The sequence below is a fragment of the Portunus trituberculatus genome, chromosome 2 (genome assembly GCF_017591435.1).
Source record: "Portunus trituberculatus isolate SZX2019 chromosome 2, ASM1759143v1, whole genome shotgun sequence".
NCBI lineage: Eukaryota > Metazoa > Arthropoda > Malacostraca > Decapoda > Portunidae > Portunus > Portunus trituberculatus.
Genome location: NC_059256.1, coordinates 5,682,134 through 5,697,133, shown reverse-complemented (window position 1 = coordinate 5,697,133; position 15,000 = coordinate 5,682,134). Strand labels below are relative to the sequence as shown.

The 15,000-nt window shown below is 35.2% G+C and overlaps 2 protein-coding genes across 3 annotated transcripts in view; both read right to left on the bottom strand.

Annotated features, from left to right (window-relative positions):
* LOC123503669 (tRNA-uridine aminocarboxypropyltransferase 2-like) overlaps positions 1-3,997 on the bottom strand; it is a 5,961-nt gene extending 1,964 nt beyond the window's left edge. The window contains 4 exon segments of the mRNA XM_045253633.1: positions 528-726; positions 1,515-1,692; positions 1,695-1,699; positions 3,714-3,997. Of these exon segments, the coding sequence (XP_045109568.1) occupies positions 528-726; positions 1,515-1,692; positions 1,695-1,699; positions 3,714-3,808 (477 nt within the window). The 5' untranslated portion in view covers positions 3,809-3,997.
* Positions 3,998-10,004: 6,007 nt separating this feature from the next.
* LOC123503657 (CKLF-like MARVEL transmembrane domain-containing protein 8) overlaps positions 10,005-15,000 on the bottom strand; it is a 10,358-nt gene continuing 5,362 nt past the window's right edge. For both annotated transcript variants that reach the window (XM_045253620.1, XM_045253611.1), the window contains exons 3-4: positions 13,485-13,658; positions 10,005-12,353 (exon numbers count right to left, since the gene is read on the bottom strand). In XM_045253620.1, coding sequence (XP_045109555.1) covers positions 12,126-12,353; positions 13,485-13,658 — 402 coding nt within the window. In that variant the 3' untranslated portion in view covers positions 10,005-12,125. The remainder of the gene's footprint in view (positions 12,354-13,484; positions 13,659-15,000) is intronic.

Sequence of the window (15,000 nt, the reverse complement as noted above, 5' to 3'; positions counted from 1 at the left end):
AAACACACCAAAACACCTCAAAACACACCAAAACACTCCCAAACATCCAAAAACACCCCAAAACACACTAAACCCACCAAAACATCCAAAACACCCCAAAACACCCAAAACATGCAAAACACCCAAAACACCCCAAAACACCACAAATACACCAAAACACCAAAACACACCAAAACATCCCAAAACACACTCAAACACCCCAAAACACCCCAAAACACCCAAAACACCCCAAAACATCAAAAACACCACAAAACACCCCAAAACAAAACCCCAAAACACCACAAAACACACAAAACACACCAAAACACGTAAAACACCCAAAACACCAAAACACCCCAAACACCCCAAAAACACCCCAAAACACTAAAAAACACCACAAAACACCCCAAAAACACCACAAAACACACAAACACCCCAAAACACCCAAAACACCCAAAAACACCACAAAACACACTCACACCCCCACACACACACCCACACCCCAACACACACACCCCAAACACCCCCACAACACCCCAAACACTCACCTGTCTTACAGAATGCAAGGCTGGGCAGTTAAAATAAATACTTTTAGCTTGTTGCCAAGTTCCATCCAGAATTATGACATTATAGGGAGCTTGTCCCCCGAACCCCACCCTCCTCAGCCCCTCCAGGTCCACAGCCCCCTCCCCCGGGTACATGAGGATGGTCTCGGGGCTCGCCAAGATCGGGGCAAGCTCGGGGAACCTGTCCGGGGTGGGGCAGGATGGAAAAAAGGATTATTTGGGGGTGTTTTGGGTGAAAATGTGTGTTTTTGAGTGTTTTTTGTGGGTTTTGGTGTTTTGGTGTTTTGTGTTTTTTGTGTTTTGGGTGTTTTGGGTGTTTTGTGGGTGTTTTTGTGTTTTGGTGTTTGTTTTTGTGTTTTGGTGTGTTTGGGTGTTTTTGTGTTTTTTTTGTGTTTGTCAATAAGTCAGTCTCTCTCTCTCTCTCTCTCTCTCTCTCTCTCTCTCTCTCTCTCTCTCTCTCTCTCTCTCTCTCACACACACACACACACACACACACACATCTCCCCATAAACACCCCAAAAACACACATTTTGTCCTTAAAACACCCAAAAACACCCCAAAAAACACAGATTTCAACCCAAAACACACACACACTCTCTCTCTCTCTCAAAACACCCCAAAACACCCCAAAAAACACAGATTTCACCCCACAAACACACTCACACACACTCTCTCTCTCAAAACACTCCAAAACACCCCAAAACACACTCACACACTCTATCTCTCTCTCAAAACACCCCAAAACACCCAAAAAACACAAATTTCACCCCACAAACACTCTATCTCTCTCTCAAAACACCCCAAAACACCCCAAAAAACACAGATTTCACCCCACAAACACACTCACACACTCACACTTACACAACACTCTATCTCTCTCAAAACAAAACACCCAAACTCTATCTCTCTCAAAACCCCAAAACACTCTCTCTCTCTCACACTCTCTCACACTCTCTCTCTCTCTCTCACCTGGACAAGGGAAACCGTTTACCCCTGAGGATCAAACAATGAGAGGGAGGCAGGCAGGCTGACAACATCGGGGCTGTCCTCAAACACCTTTTCTCTTCGTGGGGGTGTTGCAGAACTATCACCCTGCTCCTCACCCCCACCACAGCCCCCCCGAGCCCCCCACACCAGCACACCCCCTCGGCCGGCTGTCAAGGGAAAGAGAAGAGGAAGGCCAGGTTGTAAATTTTAACGCTCTATATAAATTAATGACATCAATTATTAAGTGGTTTGTGTTTTGGGTGTGTTTTTAAGTGTTTGTGTGTTTGAGTGTGTTTTGAGAGTGTTTAAGGGTTTTGGTGTGTTTTGGTGTGTTTTGAATGTTTTGGGTGTGTTTTGAATGATTTGAGGGTTTTGGGGTGTGTGTTTTGTGTGTGTTTTGTGTGTTTGAGTGTTTTTGGTGTGTTTGTGGTGTTTGAGTGTTTTGTGTGTTTGAGTGTTTTTGTGTTTGTGTGTTTGAATGTTTTGGGTGTGTTTTGAATGTTTTGAGGTGTTTTTGTGTTTTGTGTGTTTTGAGTGTTTTGAGTTTTGAGTGTTTTGTGTGTTTTGGTGTGTGGAGTGAGAGAGAGAGAGAGAGAGAGAGAGAGAGAGAGAGAGAGAGAGAGAGAGAGAGAGAGAGTGTGTGTGTGTGTGTATGTGATAATTTACTTATATATTCTCAAACTACAATCTCAATGCACTCAAAATACACTCAAACGCACTCAAAATACTTAAACACCATCAAAATGCACTTAATGGTATCCAAACACACTCAAATATACTTAAACACACTCAAAAATGCACTCAAATACACTGAAACACACCCAAATACATGCAAACGCACTCAAATATCACCAAATACACTCAAAACATTCCCTAACATACCCAAACACACTCAAAACACACCCAAATACACTCAACACATCCAAACACACCCAAGTACAGTCAAACGCACTCAAAACACTTCCAAACACACCCATCATCCCTCAAACACACTCAAAACTCACCTACACACACCTAAACACTCAAAACACCCTGAAACGCACTCAAATACACCCAACACACTCAAACTCACTCAAAAACACACTTAAACACGCTCCAAACACACCTAAACACACTCAAAACACACCCAAATACACTCAAAACACACTTAAACACACTCAAAACTCATTCCAACACCACTAAACACACTCAAACGCCTCAAACACCACCAAACACACTCAAACGCCTTCAAAGCACCCCCAAACACACCTATCATCCCTCAAACACCCCCAACGCACTCAAAACACCCCGAAACGCACTCATACACCCAAAACACACTCAAAACACACCCAACACACTCAAAACACCCCGAAACGCACTCAAATACACCCAAAACACACCCAACACACTCAAAATACCCCGAAACTCACTCATATACACCCAAAACACACTCAAAACACCCCGAAACGCACTCAAACACTCAAAACACACCCAACACACTCAAAACACCCTGAAACGCACTCAAATACACCCAAAACACACTCAAACGCACTCAAATCTCACCCAACACACTCAAAACACCCCGAAACGCAAATACACCCAAAACATACTCAAACGCACTCAAATACATCCAAAACACACTCAAAAGACTCAACACACTCAAAACACCCCGAAATGCACTCAAATACACCCAAACCCCCTCAAACACACCCAACACACTCAAAACACCCCGAAACGCACTCAAATACACCCAAAATACACTCAAACGCACTCAAATCTCACCCAACACACTCAATACACACCCTACACACTCAAAACACCCCGAAACGCACTCAAATACACCCAAAACTCACTCAAAACACCCCGAAACGCACTCAAATACACCCAAAACACCCCGAAACGCACTCAAATACACCCAAAACACACCCAACACACTCAAAATACCCCGAAACGCACTCAAATACACCCAAAACACACTCAAACACATCCAACACACTTAAAACACACTCAAAACACACACAACACACTCAAACACCCCGAAACGCACTCAAATACACCCAGAACACACTCAAAACACACCCAACACACTCAAAACACCCCGAAACGCACTCAAATACACCTAAAACACACCCAACACACTCAAAACACCCCGAAACGCACTCAAATACACCCAAAACACACTCAAACGCACTCAAACCTCACCTACACCTGGAACACAATGGTCTTTTTTCTCTCCTTCCGATTTCAATGTCCACCAGCTGACTCAAAACAGACATTTCTTCCTCCACCTCCTCCATTTTACCTCCTCTCCTCTCTTCCTCCTCCACACTTCCTCCCTGGCCCCTCTTCTCCTCCTCCTCCACCTCAGCAAGAAGGAATTGTGGGAAATGTGGCCAGGGGAAGGAAAAGTGTTGAGGTTTTTAAAGATTTGAGGTTTGTTTATCTCGTCAGCTGATGGCGGCGGTGGTGGTGGTGGTGGTGGTCAGCTGATTCATATATGTGTTTTTGTAAATATAAGTCAATTTTCATGTTGTATATTATAAATAGTAGTGAAAAATAGAGGGAAATGTTTTATATACGTGGAATATACCGTAGCTAAGATTGTATTGTAGTTTAAGGGATATTGATAAGATTTGTTGTAAAATATATAAATTCATGGATAATAATGGTTTAGATAGTTAAATATGTATGGAAAAATGCGTTTATTCCTATTTTTATTATTTCACCCTATTATGTAGTTAAAATTCAGCATACATCAAGAATTATGATGATAGAAAAGGAGAAGAAATAAAATACCATAGCCTACCTTACAAATACCTCGTTTTCTCTTTCCTTGCGCGGGAGATTCAAGCATTTTTTCCTCTCCTTTATAACACAATCTGTCATGAATGGGGCTCTTATATACAAATAACCACCACAAAGTCAACACCAACTACACCATTAGATCATGAATTCCTCACATTAACACCTCGCTAACTGAAAAGGCGTTAGGAGCACTCAAAGAAGATGTGTTAGTGATTTTTATGGTTCTAGAGGCAGAGTGACATGATTTCTGCACTATTAACTGAAGAAACACTCTTTAAAACTCCTCCAGTCATCTCTGTGGCCTTGGAAAACAGTTATGTTGATAAAATGAAGTGTTTTTAAGGGTGTTTTTACGGTTCTAGAGGCAGAGTGACATGATTTCTGCATTATTGACTGGAGAAACACTCTTTAAAACCCCCCAGTCATCTCTGTGGCCTTGGAAAACAGTTGTGTTGATAAAATGAAGTGTTTTTAAGGGTGTTTTTACGGTTCTAGAGGCAGAGTGACATGATTTATGCATTATTAACTGAAGAAACACTCTTTAAAACCCCCCCAGTCATCTCTGTGGCCTTGGAAAACAGTTATGTTGATAAAATGAAGTGTTTTTAAAGGTGTTTTTACGGTTCTAGAGGCAGAGTGACATGATTTCTGCACTATTAACTGGAGAAACACTCTTTAAAACCCCCCCAGTCATCTCTGTGGCCTTGGAAAACAGTTGTGTTGATAAAATGAAGTGTTTTTAAAGGTGTTTTTATGGTTGTAGAGGCAGAGTGACATGATTTCTGCACTATTAACTGGAGAAACACTCTTTAAAACCCCTCCAGTCATCTCTGTGGCCTTGGAAAACAGTTGTGTTGATAAAATGAAGTGTTTTTAAAGGTGTTTTTACGGTTCTAGAGGCAGAGTGACATGATTTCTGCACTATTAACTGGAGAAACACTCTTTAAAACCCCCCCAGTCATCTCTGTGGCCTTGGAAAACAGTTGTGTTGATAAAATGAAGTGTTTTTAAAGGTGTTTTTATGGTTGTAGAGGCAGAGTGACATGATTTCTGCACTATTAACTGGAGAAACACTCTTTAAAACCCCTCCAGTCATCTCTGTGGCCTTGGAAAACAGTTGTGTTGATAAAATGAAGTGTTTTTAAAGGTGTTTTTATGGTTCTAGAGGCAGAGTGACATGATTTCTGCACTATTAACTGGAGAAACACTCTTGAAAACCCCTCCAATCATCTCTAGGGTGAGAGAGAGAGAGAGAGAGAGAGAGAGAGAGAGAGAGAGAGAGAGACATTGTTTACTTTTTATTATCATTGTTACAGCTCACAATACAGAAAATATTACCATCATTACTCTCTCTCTAAGCTGTCTAGCCAATCTACACGTACTAACACACACACACACACACACACACACACACACACACACACACACAGGGAGAGTTTACAATTGGTGGCAGCGATAGGATATGATGAAATAATGGCTACACACACACACACACACACACACACACACACGCACACACACATATACGAGTAATAGTAATAACAATAATAACAATAATAATTACAAACATCAAAATTACACATTACTAACACACATATATTATTATTATTATTATTATTATTATTATTATTATTATTATTTAATGTCTTTTTAATATATATTTTTTCACATATTTCAACTCAACAACAACAAAAAACAATGATAATGATAATAATAATAATAATAATAATAATAATAATAATAATAATAATAATAATAATAATAATAATAATAATAATTGTAACTACAACAAACAACAACATTACAAATATGCATAGTATCGTTATTATTATTATTATTATTATTATTATTATTATTATTATTATTATTATTATTATTATTATTATTATCATTATTATCATTAACTTCACATCACACACACACACACACACACACACACACACACACACACACACACACACACACACACACACACACACACATAGGGAGAGTTTACAGTTGGTGGCAGCAGTAGGATAAGAAGAAATAATGGCTACACACACACACACACACACACACACACACACACACACACACACACACACACACACACACATCTGGATTTGTATACAACTGATATGTTAATATGTGGAAGCCTCTCATAATAGTAGTAGTAGTAGTAGTAGTAGTAGTAGTAGTAGTAGTAGTAGTAGTAACAAAAAGAAGAAGAAGAAGAAGAAGAAGAAGTAGAAGAAAATTTATGAACACACACACACACACACACACACACACACACACACACACACACACACACACACACACACACAACATCTGACAATACTGTACAACACGTCACATCTGGCAACACTGTACAAGAGAGAGAGAGAGAGAGAGAGAGAGAGAGAGAGAGAGAGAGAGAGAGAGAGAGAGAGAGAGAGAGAGACATTTATAAGAACACTAATCTTTCCAACACTATCTTGAAATTACTTATAAACCCTCCAGTAGTAGTAGTAGTAGTAGTAGTAGTAGTAGTAGTAGTAGTAGTAGTAGTAGTAGTAGTAGTAATAATAATAATAATAATAATGTTACGGGGAATGTTAATTTAAGAATAAGTTATGTTCTTTTGAAAATTACTTAAGAAAATTAGAATTATTATTACGATTATTTTTCTCTAAGTTCTCAAAGTTCTAATATTTTCCTAACTTCGGTAATCCAACTTCGTAACTTCCTTCTTAAACTTCAAAATCTTAAAATTGGAATTATTATTATTATTATTGTTTTTTTCGTGTCTTTAAAAACTTCTTCAAATGTCTCTATAACTTCAAACTCTCTAGTGCTATTCATAACTTCACTGCTTTCATTCCTAACTTCATTTTTTTTCATTAGTGACTTTGAAATGTTCTCTCCATAACTTCATAACTCTCTATTTCTATTCATAACTTTATTGCTTTCGTTCCTAACTTCAATTTTTTTTCATTAGTGACCTTAAAATGTTCTCCATAACTTCAAACTCTCTATTTCTATTCATAACTTCATTGGTTTCGTTCCTAACTTCAAAATTTTTCATCAACACTTTAAAATGTTCTTCATAACTTCAATTCATAACTTCACTGCTTTCGTTCCTAACTTCATTTTTTTTTCATTAGTGACTGAAATGTTCTCTCCATAACTTCAAACTTTCTATTTCAAATCATAACTTCATTGGTTTCGTTCCTAACTTCAAAATTTTTCATCAACAATTTAAAATGTTCTCCATAACTTCAAATCATAACTTCACTGCTTTCGTTCCTAACTTCATTTTTTTTTCATTAGCGACCTTAAAATGTTCTCTCATAACTTCAAACTTTCTATTTCAATTCATAACTTCATTGCTTTCGTTCCTAATTTCAGAAATTTTTCATCCATGCCTTTTAATTCGCAAAAAAAACACGACTTTTTTCTTTGATTCGTAAAAAAAACGAACTTTTTTCTGATTCGTAAAGAAAACACTTTCTTTTCTTTGATTCGTAAAAAAAAAAAAAATCACTTCTTTTTTTAATTCGTAATAAAAAAAACGACTTTTTTTCTTTGATTCGTAAAAAAAAAACTTTTTTACCTTGATTTGTAAAAAAAACACGACTTTTTTCTTTGATTTGTAAAAACACTTTTCTTTAATTCATAAAAAAAACAAATTTTTCTTTTATTCGTAAAAAAAACCCACGACTTCTTTTTTTAATTCATAATGGAAACACGACTTTTTTTTTATTCGTAAAAAAACTTTTAATTCGTAAAAAAAACACTTCTTTTTTTAATTTGTAATAGAAACACAACTTTTTTTTTTGATTCGTAAAAAAAAAAACACGACTTCTTTTCTTAACTCGTAAAAAACAACAACTTTTTCTTTAATTCGTAAAAAAAAAAACCACGACTTATTTTCTTAACTCGTAACAAGGCTATACAACAAAATACATTGAAGTCGTTCTTTTGTCTATAAAATATGTTATCTTATTATCATTTTCCATTATTTATTTGTCATTATTCATCATTTTCATTATAGACACTGTTTTGAGTATTGGAAGTCATTATATATATTTTTTTTATTTATTTGTCATTTTTCATCATTTTCATTATAGGCACGTCATTGTAATTTTTTTTTGAGTATTTGAAGTCATTATATATTAATTTTTTTATTTATTTGTCATTATTCATCATTTTCATTATAGACACTGTTTTGAGTATTGGAAGTCATTATATATTATTATTTTTTATTTATTTGTCATTTTTCATCATTTTTATTATAGGCACGTCATTGTAATTTTTTTTTTTTGAGTATTTGAAGTCATTATATATTAATTTTTTTATTTATTTGTCATTATTCATCATTTTCATTATAGACACTGTTTTGAGTATTGGAAGTCATTATATATCCTTTTTATAATTTATTTGACATTATTCAGCATTTTCATTATAGGCACGTCGTTGTAAATTTTTTTTGAGTATTTAAAATCATTATATATTCATTAAACCATTTCTATCTATATAAAAATACCAACTTATCAATACCATTCTAATAATTTCCTTAATATTATTCATTAAAAAAAAGTCATTATTATCTTTTTTTTTTAACAATATGGCTTAAAAATTGTATCATTAAACTTGTTCATTATTTGCATAATTATTTTTGACAATTTCATCATTATTGGCAGGGTTTTGTGTGTTTATATTGCTGTTTTTTTAATCCTAAGCTTCTTGAGGTCAAAAATGCTGTGTTTATCTATCTATCTATCTATTTATTGTTTATATATATTTATTTAATGCATGTTGTTGTTGTTGTTGTTGTTGTTGTTGTTTTGTGTGTAATTTATTTAAGCTAATTTTATCCTAATGTTCTAATTATTGTTTGTTTATTTTTTGTTATTTTCGGTGTCTAAATATACATCTAGAAAATTATTACTATTATTATTATTATTATTATTATTGTTGTTATTATTATTATTATTATTATTATTATTATTATTATTATTATTATTGTTATTATTATTTTTATGTTCAAATTACGCAGTTAACATTTTCACTATCATATTATTATTGTCATTATCATTATTATCATTATTCTTATCATCATCATTATTATTATTATTATTATTATTATTATTATTATTATTACTATTATTATTATTTTTACGTTCAAATTACACGGTTAACATTTTCACTATCATATCATTATTATCATTGTCATCATTTTCATCATCATCATCATCATCATCATCATCATGTATCTAAAACTCTCATCACTATTCCAAGTCATATTCTGAACCATCGTCTATTTTTATTTCGTTTATTTTTTTTTTTTCTAATTTCGTAAAATATTCCAAAAATTTTATTGTAACCGAAAAAAAATGATAGTTTTTTTTATATATTTTTCATTTATTTGATAGTTTTTTAATTTCTTTTTTCTAGTTTTCATAAAATATTAAGAAATTTTATCATAACAACAAAAAAAAAAAACATTATTTTCTAACATTTTATTTCAGCATTTTTATCAATTTTTCGTTATTTATTTTCTAGTTTTCATTTTTTTCTTCACCAGTTTTCATTTTCATCTATTTATTCTTTTTTTTTTTTTTTTTTACTAGTTTTGATTTGGGACTATTTGAGATTCAGTGTCAATAAATCAATTTTCTTCACCATCTTCTATTTCATTTATATTTTCATTTTTCCGTCTCATAACATCTTCAAAAATTTTATCGTAACAATATTCTCCATTTTTTTAAACATCAGTATTTTTTTCAACTCTTTTAATCAACTTTGAAAAGATTCGTAATGCATTTCTTATTCTTTACAACTTTTACGAACACTTAAATTTTGACTTCACTGGTTTCGTGATACATTTTAAAATTTTTTACGACCTTTACGAACATTTGATTTTTGACTTAACTGGTTTCGTAATGCATTCCTTATTCCTTACAATCTTTACGAACTTTTTACAACCTTTACGAACATTTAATTTTTGACTTCACTGGTTTCGTAATGCATTTCTTATTCTTTACAACTTTTACGAACACTTCACTTTGGACTTCACTGGTTTCGTGATATATTTTCAAATTTTTTTACGACCTGTACGAACATTTGATTTTTTACTTAACTGGTTCTGTAATGTATTTCTTATTCTTTACAATCTTTACGAACTTTTTACAACCTTTACGAACATTAAATTTTGACTTAACTGGTTTCGTGATACATTTCTGATTTTTTTTCAATCTTTACGAACACTCAATTTTTTATTTAACTGGTTCTGTAATGCATTCCTTATTCCTTACAATCTTTACGAACTTTTTACAACCTTTACGAACACTTAATTTTTTACTTCACTGGTTTCGTGATACATTTTAAAAATTTTTTACGACCTGTACGAACATTTTATTTTTTACTTAACTGGTTTCGTAATGCATTCCTTATTCTTTGCAATCTTTACGAACTTTTTTACAAACCTTACGAACATTAAATTTCAACTTCACTGCTTTCGTGATACATTTTTTTTATTTTCTACGACCTTTACGAACACTTAACTTTCAACTTCGACTGGTTCCGTAATGCATTCCTTATTATTTTATGACCTTTACGAACACTTAATATTTGACTTAACTGGTTTCGTGATACATTTTCAAATTTTTAATGACCTTTACGAACACTTAACTTTCAACTTTGTCTGGTTCCGTAATGCATTCCTTATTATTTTATGACCTTTGCTCACGAATATTTCCTTTGTAACTTCCACCGAGAGAACTAACATTGTCGTAACTTGTAATGCATTTCTTATTCTCTACGACATTACTTACGAACATTTCACTTCGTAACATTCACTGAGAGAGCCAACATTATTATTTTAAACATGCAACATCAATATAGTGTTTCCTGTTCCTTTTACACGAATGTTGTGAGAGGAACTTTACATTCATTAACAGTGGAAACATTTTCTACACACACACACACGCACACACACACACACACACACACATTTTTTACATTTACTAACTAATAAACCGCTTATTATTATTATTATTATTATTATTATTATTATTACATTCAGTCACCTACGCAAATAACAATAATGAAGAAAACATATATAGGCCTCAATATTTAGGCCTATCTAACGCGTCCATTACATTCTTACGTCCAAAAAAACTTCAAGGCAAATATAAATAAGTGAAATTAAATTAGAAACTTTGCAACAATAGTAGTAGTAGTAATAGTAGTAGTAGTAGTAGTAGTAGTAGCAGATGAACTTATATTATATTCTAATTAAGATTTAAGTAATAAAATGCCCAAAAAATAAAAATACATTGAAATAAACATTACAAAAACATGTCTTTTTAAAACACCCACAAAAAATTGACAGGTTTTCATATTTTTTGGATCATTGGAGCCAAACAATGCGATTTTGTAAACTGTGGGCAACCATGTTACTGCTGGGAAGGGTAGTGGGGGCAGTAGAGAGTAGCAGGGGGTGGCAGGGGGCGGCATGAGGCGACAGGGGGCGGCAGAAGGTATAAAATAGCAAAATGATAATAAAATGGTTATGGCATTGGAACATAGCGTTAAAATCTTGGGGTATTTATTTATTTTTTCATGTTTTCTCCCTTCACAAGCCCCATGGGAGGATAACCCAGGGGAGACAACGGCTTCCTCTACCCTTCCACCCCTGACACACCCCCTGAGTCCCTGCAAACTTTTAGAAATGAAAGAAAAATGAAATTAGAAAGAAAAATCTACTTTCCCGCCTTTAGATCTCTCACACATCGGCGCCAAACACTTCGGCTCCTAAGGGAGAACTCTTTAACATTTTCCCCTCTAGTAAGCCCCAGGGGAAGCCAACTCAGGGGCCTGCTGCATCTGCCTTTGCCCCTGTGCTAGTTCTCCGGATCGCCAGGCTTTGAACTTCAGAAAGGCATCGGCGGCGTAGATACACATGGCAACGTAGCCGAAGAAGCCAGCGGCCGAATCTGCTCCGCCGCGGTAGATGTTGACAGAGGCGGCGATAAGGTAGAGTAGGGCCCACAATGCACAGTAACCCAGCTCCTGGTGAATAAATTTGCTTTTTACTCATTTATTCAAGTTTTTAGCAAGAATTTAATGGCTATAAATGACTTCTACGTCTCTTCTACGCCCACTTTGTCCCCAGTTCCCTGCAGGTCTCAGAAATAAGGGATAAATGTCTAAAAACTTATTTATTCTCGATTACGTCAAAAAATTTTCAATGTGACGGATGAATGCTGGTCTTAATAAGGGTCCACTTAGTCGCCAGTCCCCCTGCAGGTCTGAGAGATAAGGGATAACTGTCTCAAAGCTTATTCATCCTCGATTATGTCAGACCAAAACCCACAAAAACCCCCAAAAACACCCAAAACCTCACCATTTTTAACTAAGAAATTGCGTTGGATAATTTTTCATTGAGCAGCTTACTAACCAAACCCAAAAACTCACCACTTTAAACTTCAAATTAAACCCTAAAAACCCCCCAAAACCCCGCAAAAAACTCCCACAAACTCCATACCCCAAAAAAAAACACCAAAAAACCACAAAAAGAATCTCAAAAAACACCAAAACTCACCATTTTGAGCCTAGAACTTCAAACTATACCCAAAAAAAACTAAAAAAAAAAAAAAAAAAACAAAAACACCAATGGAACACCAAGAACACCCGAAAAGAACCTCGAAAAAACCCAAAACTCACCACTTTGAGCCAGAAAACCCTCTGAAACTTAAAATTAATCCAAAAACACCCAAAAAACACCCAAAACACCAAAACATCAAAAACTCAAACAGAACCTCAAAAAAACCCAATAGAACCTCAAATGACCCTGAAAAACTCACCACTTTGAGCCAGAAAACCAAAAAACCTCAAAACCCCCAAAAACTCCAAAACACCCCAAAACACCCCAAAACACACCAAAAACATTAAAAACCAAAACCCAAAACACCAAAAACACCCAAAAAACACCAAAACCCAAAACACCCAAAAAACAAACCCAAAACACCCAAAAAACACCCAAAACCATTAAAAACCAAAACACTCGAAACCACCCAAACACACCCAAAAAACATTAAAAAAACACCCAAAAAACACCCAAAAAACACCAAAAAACACCAAAAACTCAAACAGAACCTCAAAAAAACCCCATAGAACCTCAAATGACCCTAAAAAACTCACCACTTTGAGCCAAGGAACCTTTTGGAACTTCTCAATGACATGAAGGACGTAGAGAAGCAGGAGAATGCCACTGAACCAAAATCCACTCATGGACACAAAGCAGAACCATTCACTGTGAGCCTTGTTGTTGTATTGCGAGAAAGCTGAACACAGGTACCCGATCAGATTCACTACCTGGGAGAGAGAGAGAGAGAGAGAGAGAGGGAGAGAGAGAGAAGGAAAGGTTAATTAATTGATTGTTTGAACAGTTTAAACACTGCCAAACTGGTTATATACACTCAAACACTCTCAAACACACTCATACACTACCTGAGAGAGAGAGAGAGAGAGGGAGAGAGGGAGAGAGGGAGAGAGAGAAGGAAAGGTTAATTAATTGATTGTTTGAACGGATTTAAACACTGCCAAACACTTTTAAACGCGGTTATACACACTCAAACACACTTATACACTACCTAGGAGAGAGAGAGAGAGAGGGAAAGGTTAATTAATTGATTGTTTGAACGGATTTAAACACTGCCAAACGCTCTCAAACACGGTTATATACACTCAAACACTTTCAAACACACTTATACACTACCTAGGAAAGACAGAGAGAGAGAGAGGGAGAGAGAGAGAGAGAGAAGGAAAGGTTAATTAATTGATTGTTTGAACGTATTAAAACACTGCCAAACACTCTCAAACGCGGTTATACACAGTCAAACACTTTCAAACACACTTATACACTACCTGGGAGAGAGAGAGAGAGAGAGAGAGAGAGAGAGGGAGAGAAGGAAAGGTTAATTAATTGATTGTTTGAACGTATTAAAACACTGCCAAACACTTTTAAACGCGGTTATATACACTCAAACACTTTCAAACACACTTATACACTACCTGGGAGAGAGAGAGAGAGAGAGGGAGAGGGAGAGAAGGAAAGGTTAATTAATTGATTGTTTGAACGTATTAAAACACTGCCAAACACTCTCAAACGCGGTTATATACACTCAAACACTCTCAAACACACTCATACACTACCTGGGAGAGAGAGAGAGAGAGAGGGAGAGAGGGAGAGGGAGAGAAGGAAAGGTTAATTAATTGATTGTTTGAACGTATTTAAACACTGCCAAACACTTTTAAACGCGGTTATACACACTCAAACACACTTATACACTACCTAGAGAGAGAGAGAGAGGGAAAGGTTAATTAATTGATTGTTTGAACGTATTAAAACACTGCCAAACACTCTCAAACGCGGTTATATACACTCAAACACTTTCAAACACACTTATACACTACCTGAGAGAGAGAGAGAGAGAGAGAGAGAGAGAGAGAGAGAGAGAGAGAGAGAGAGAAGGAAAGGTTAATTAATTGATTGTTTGAACGGATTAAAACACTGCCAAACACTCTCAAACGCGGTTATATACACTCAAACACTCTCAGACATACTTATACACTACCTGAGAGAGAGAGAGAGAGAGAGGGAGAGGGAGAGGGAGAGAAGGAAAGGTTAATTAATTGATTGTTTGAACGGATTTAA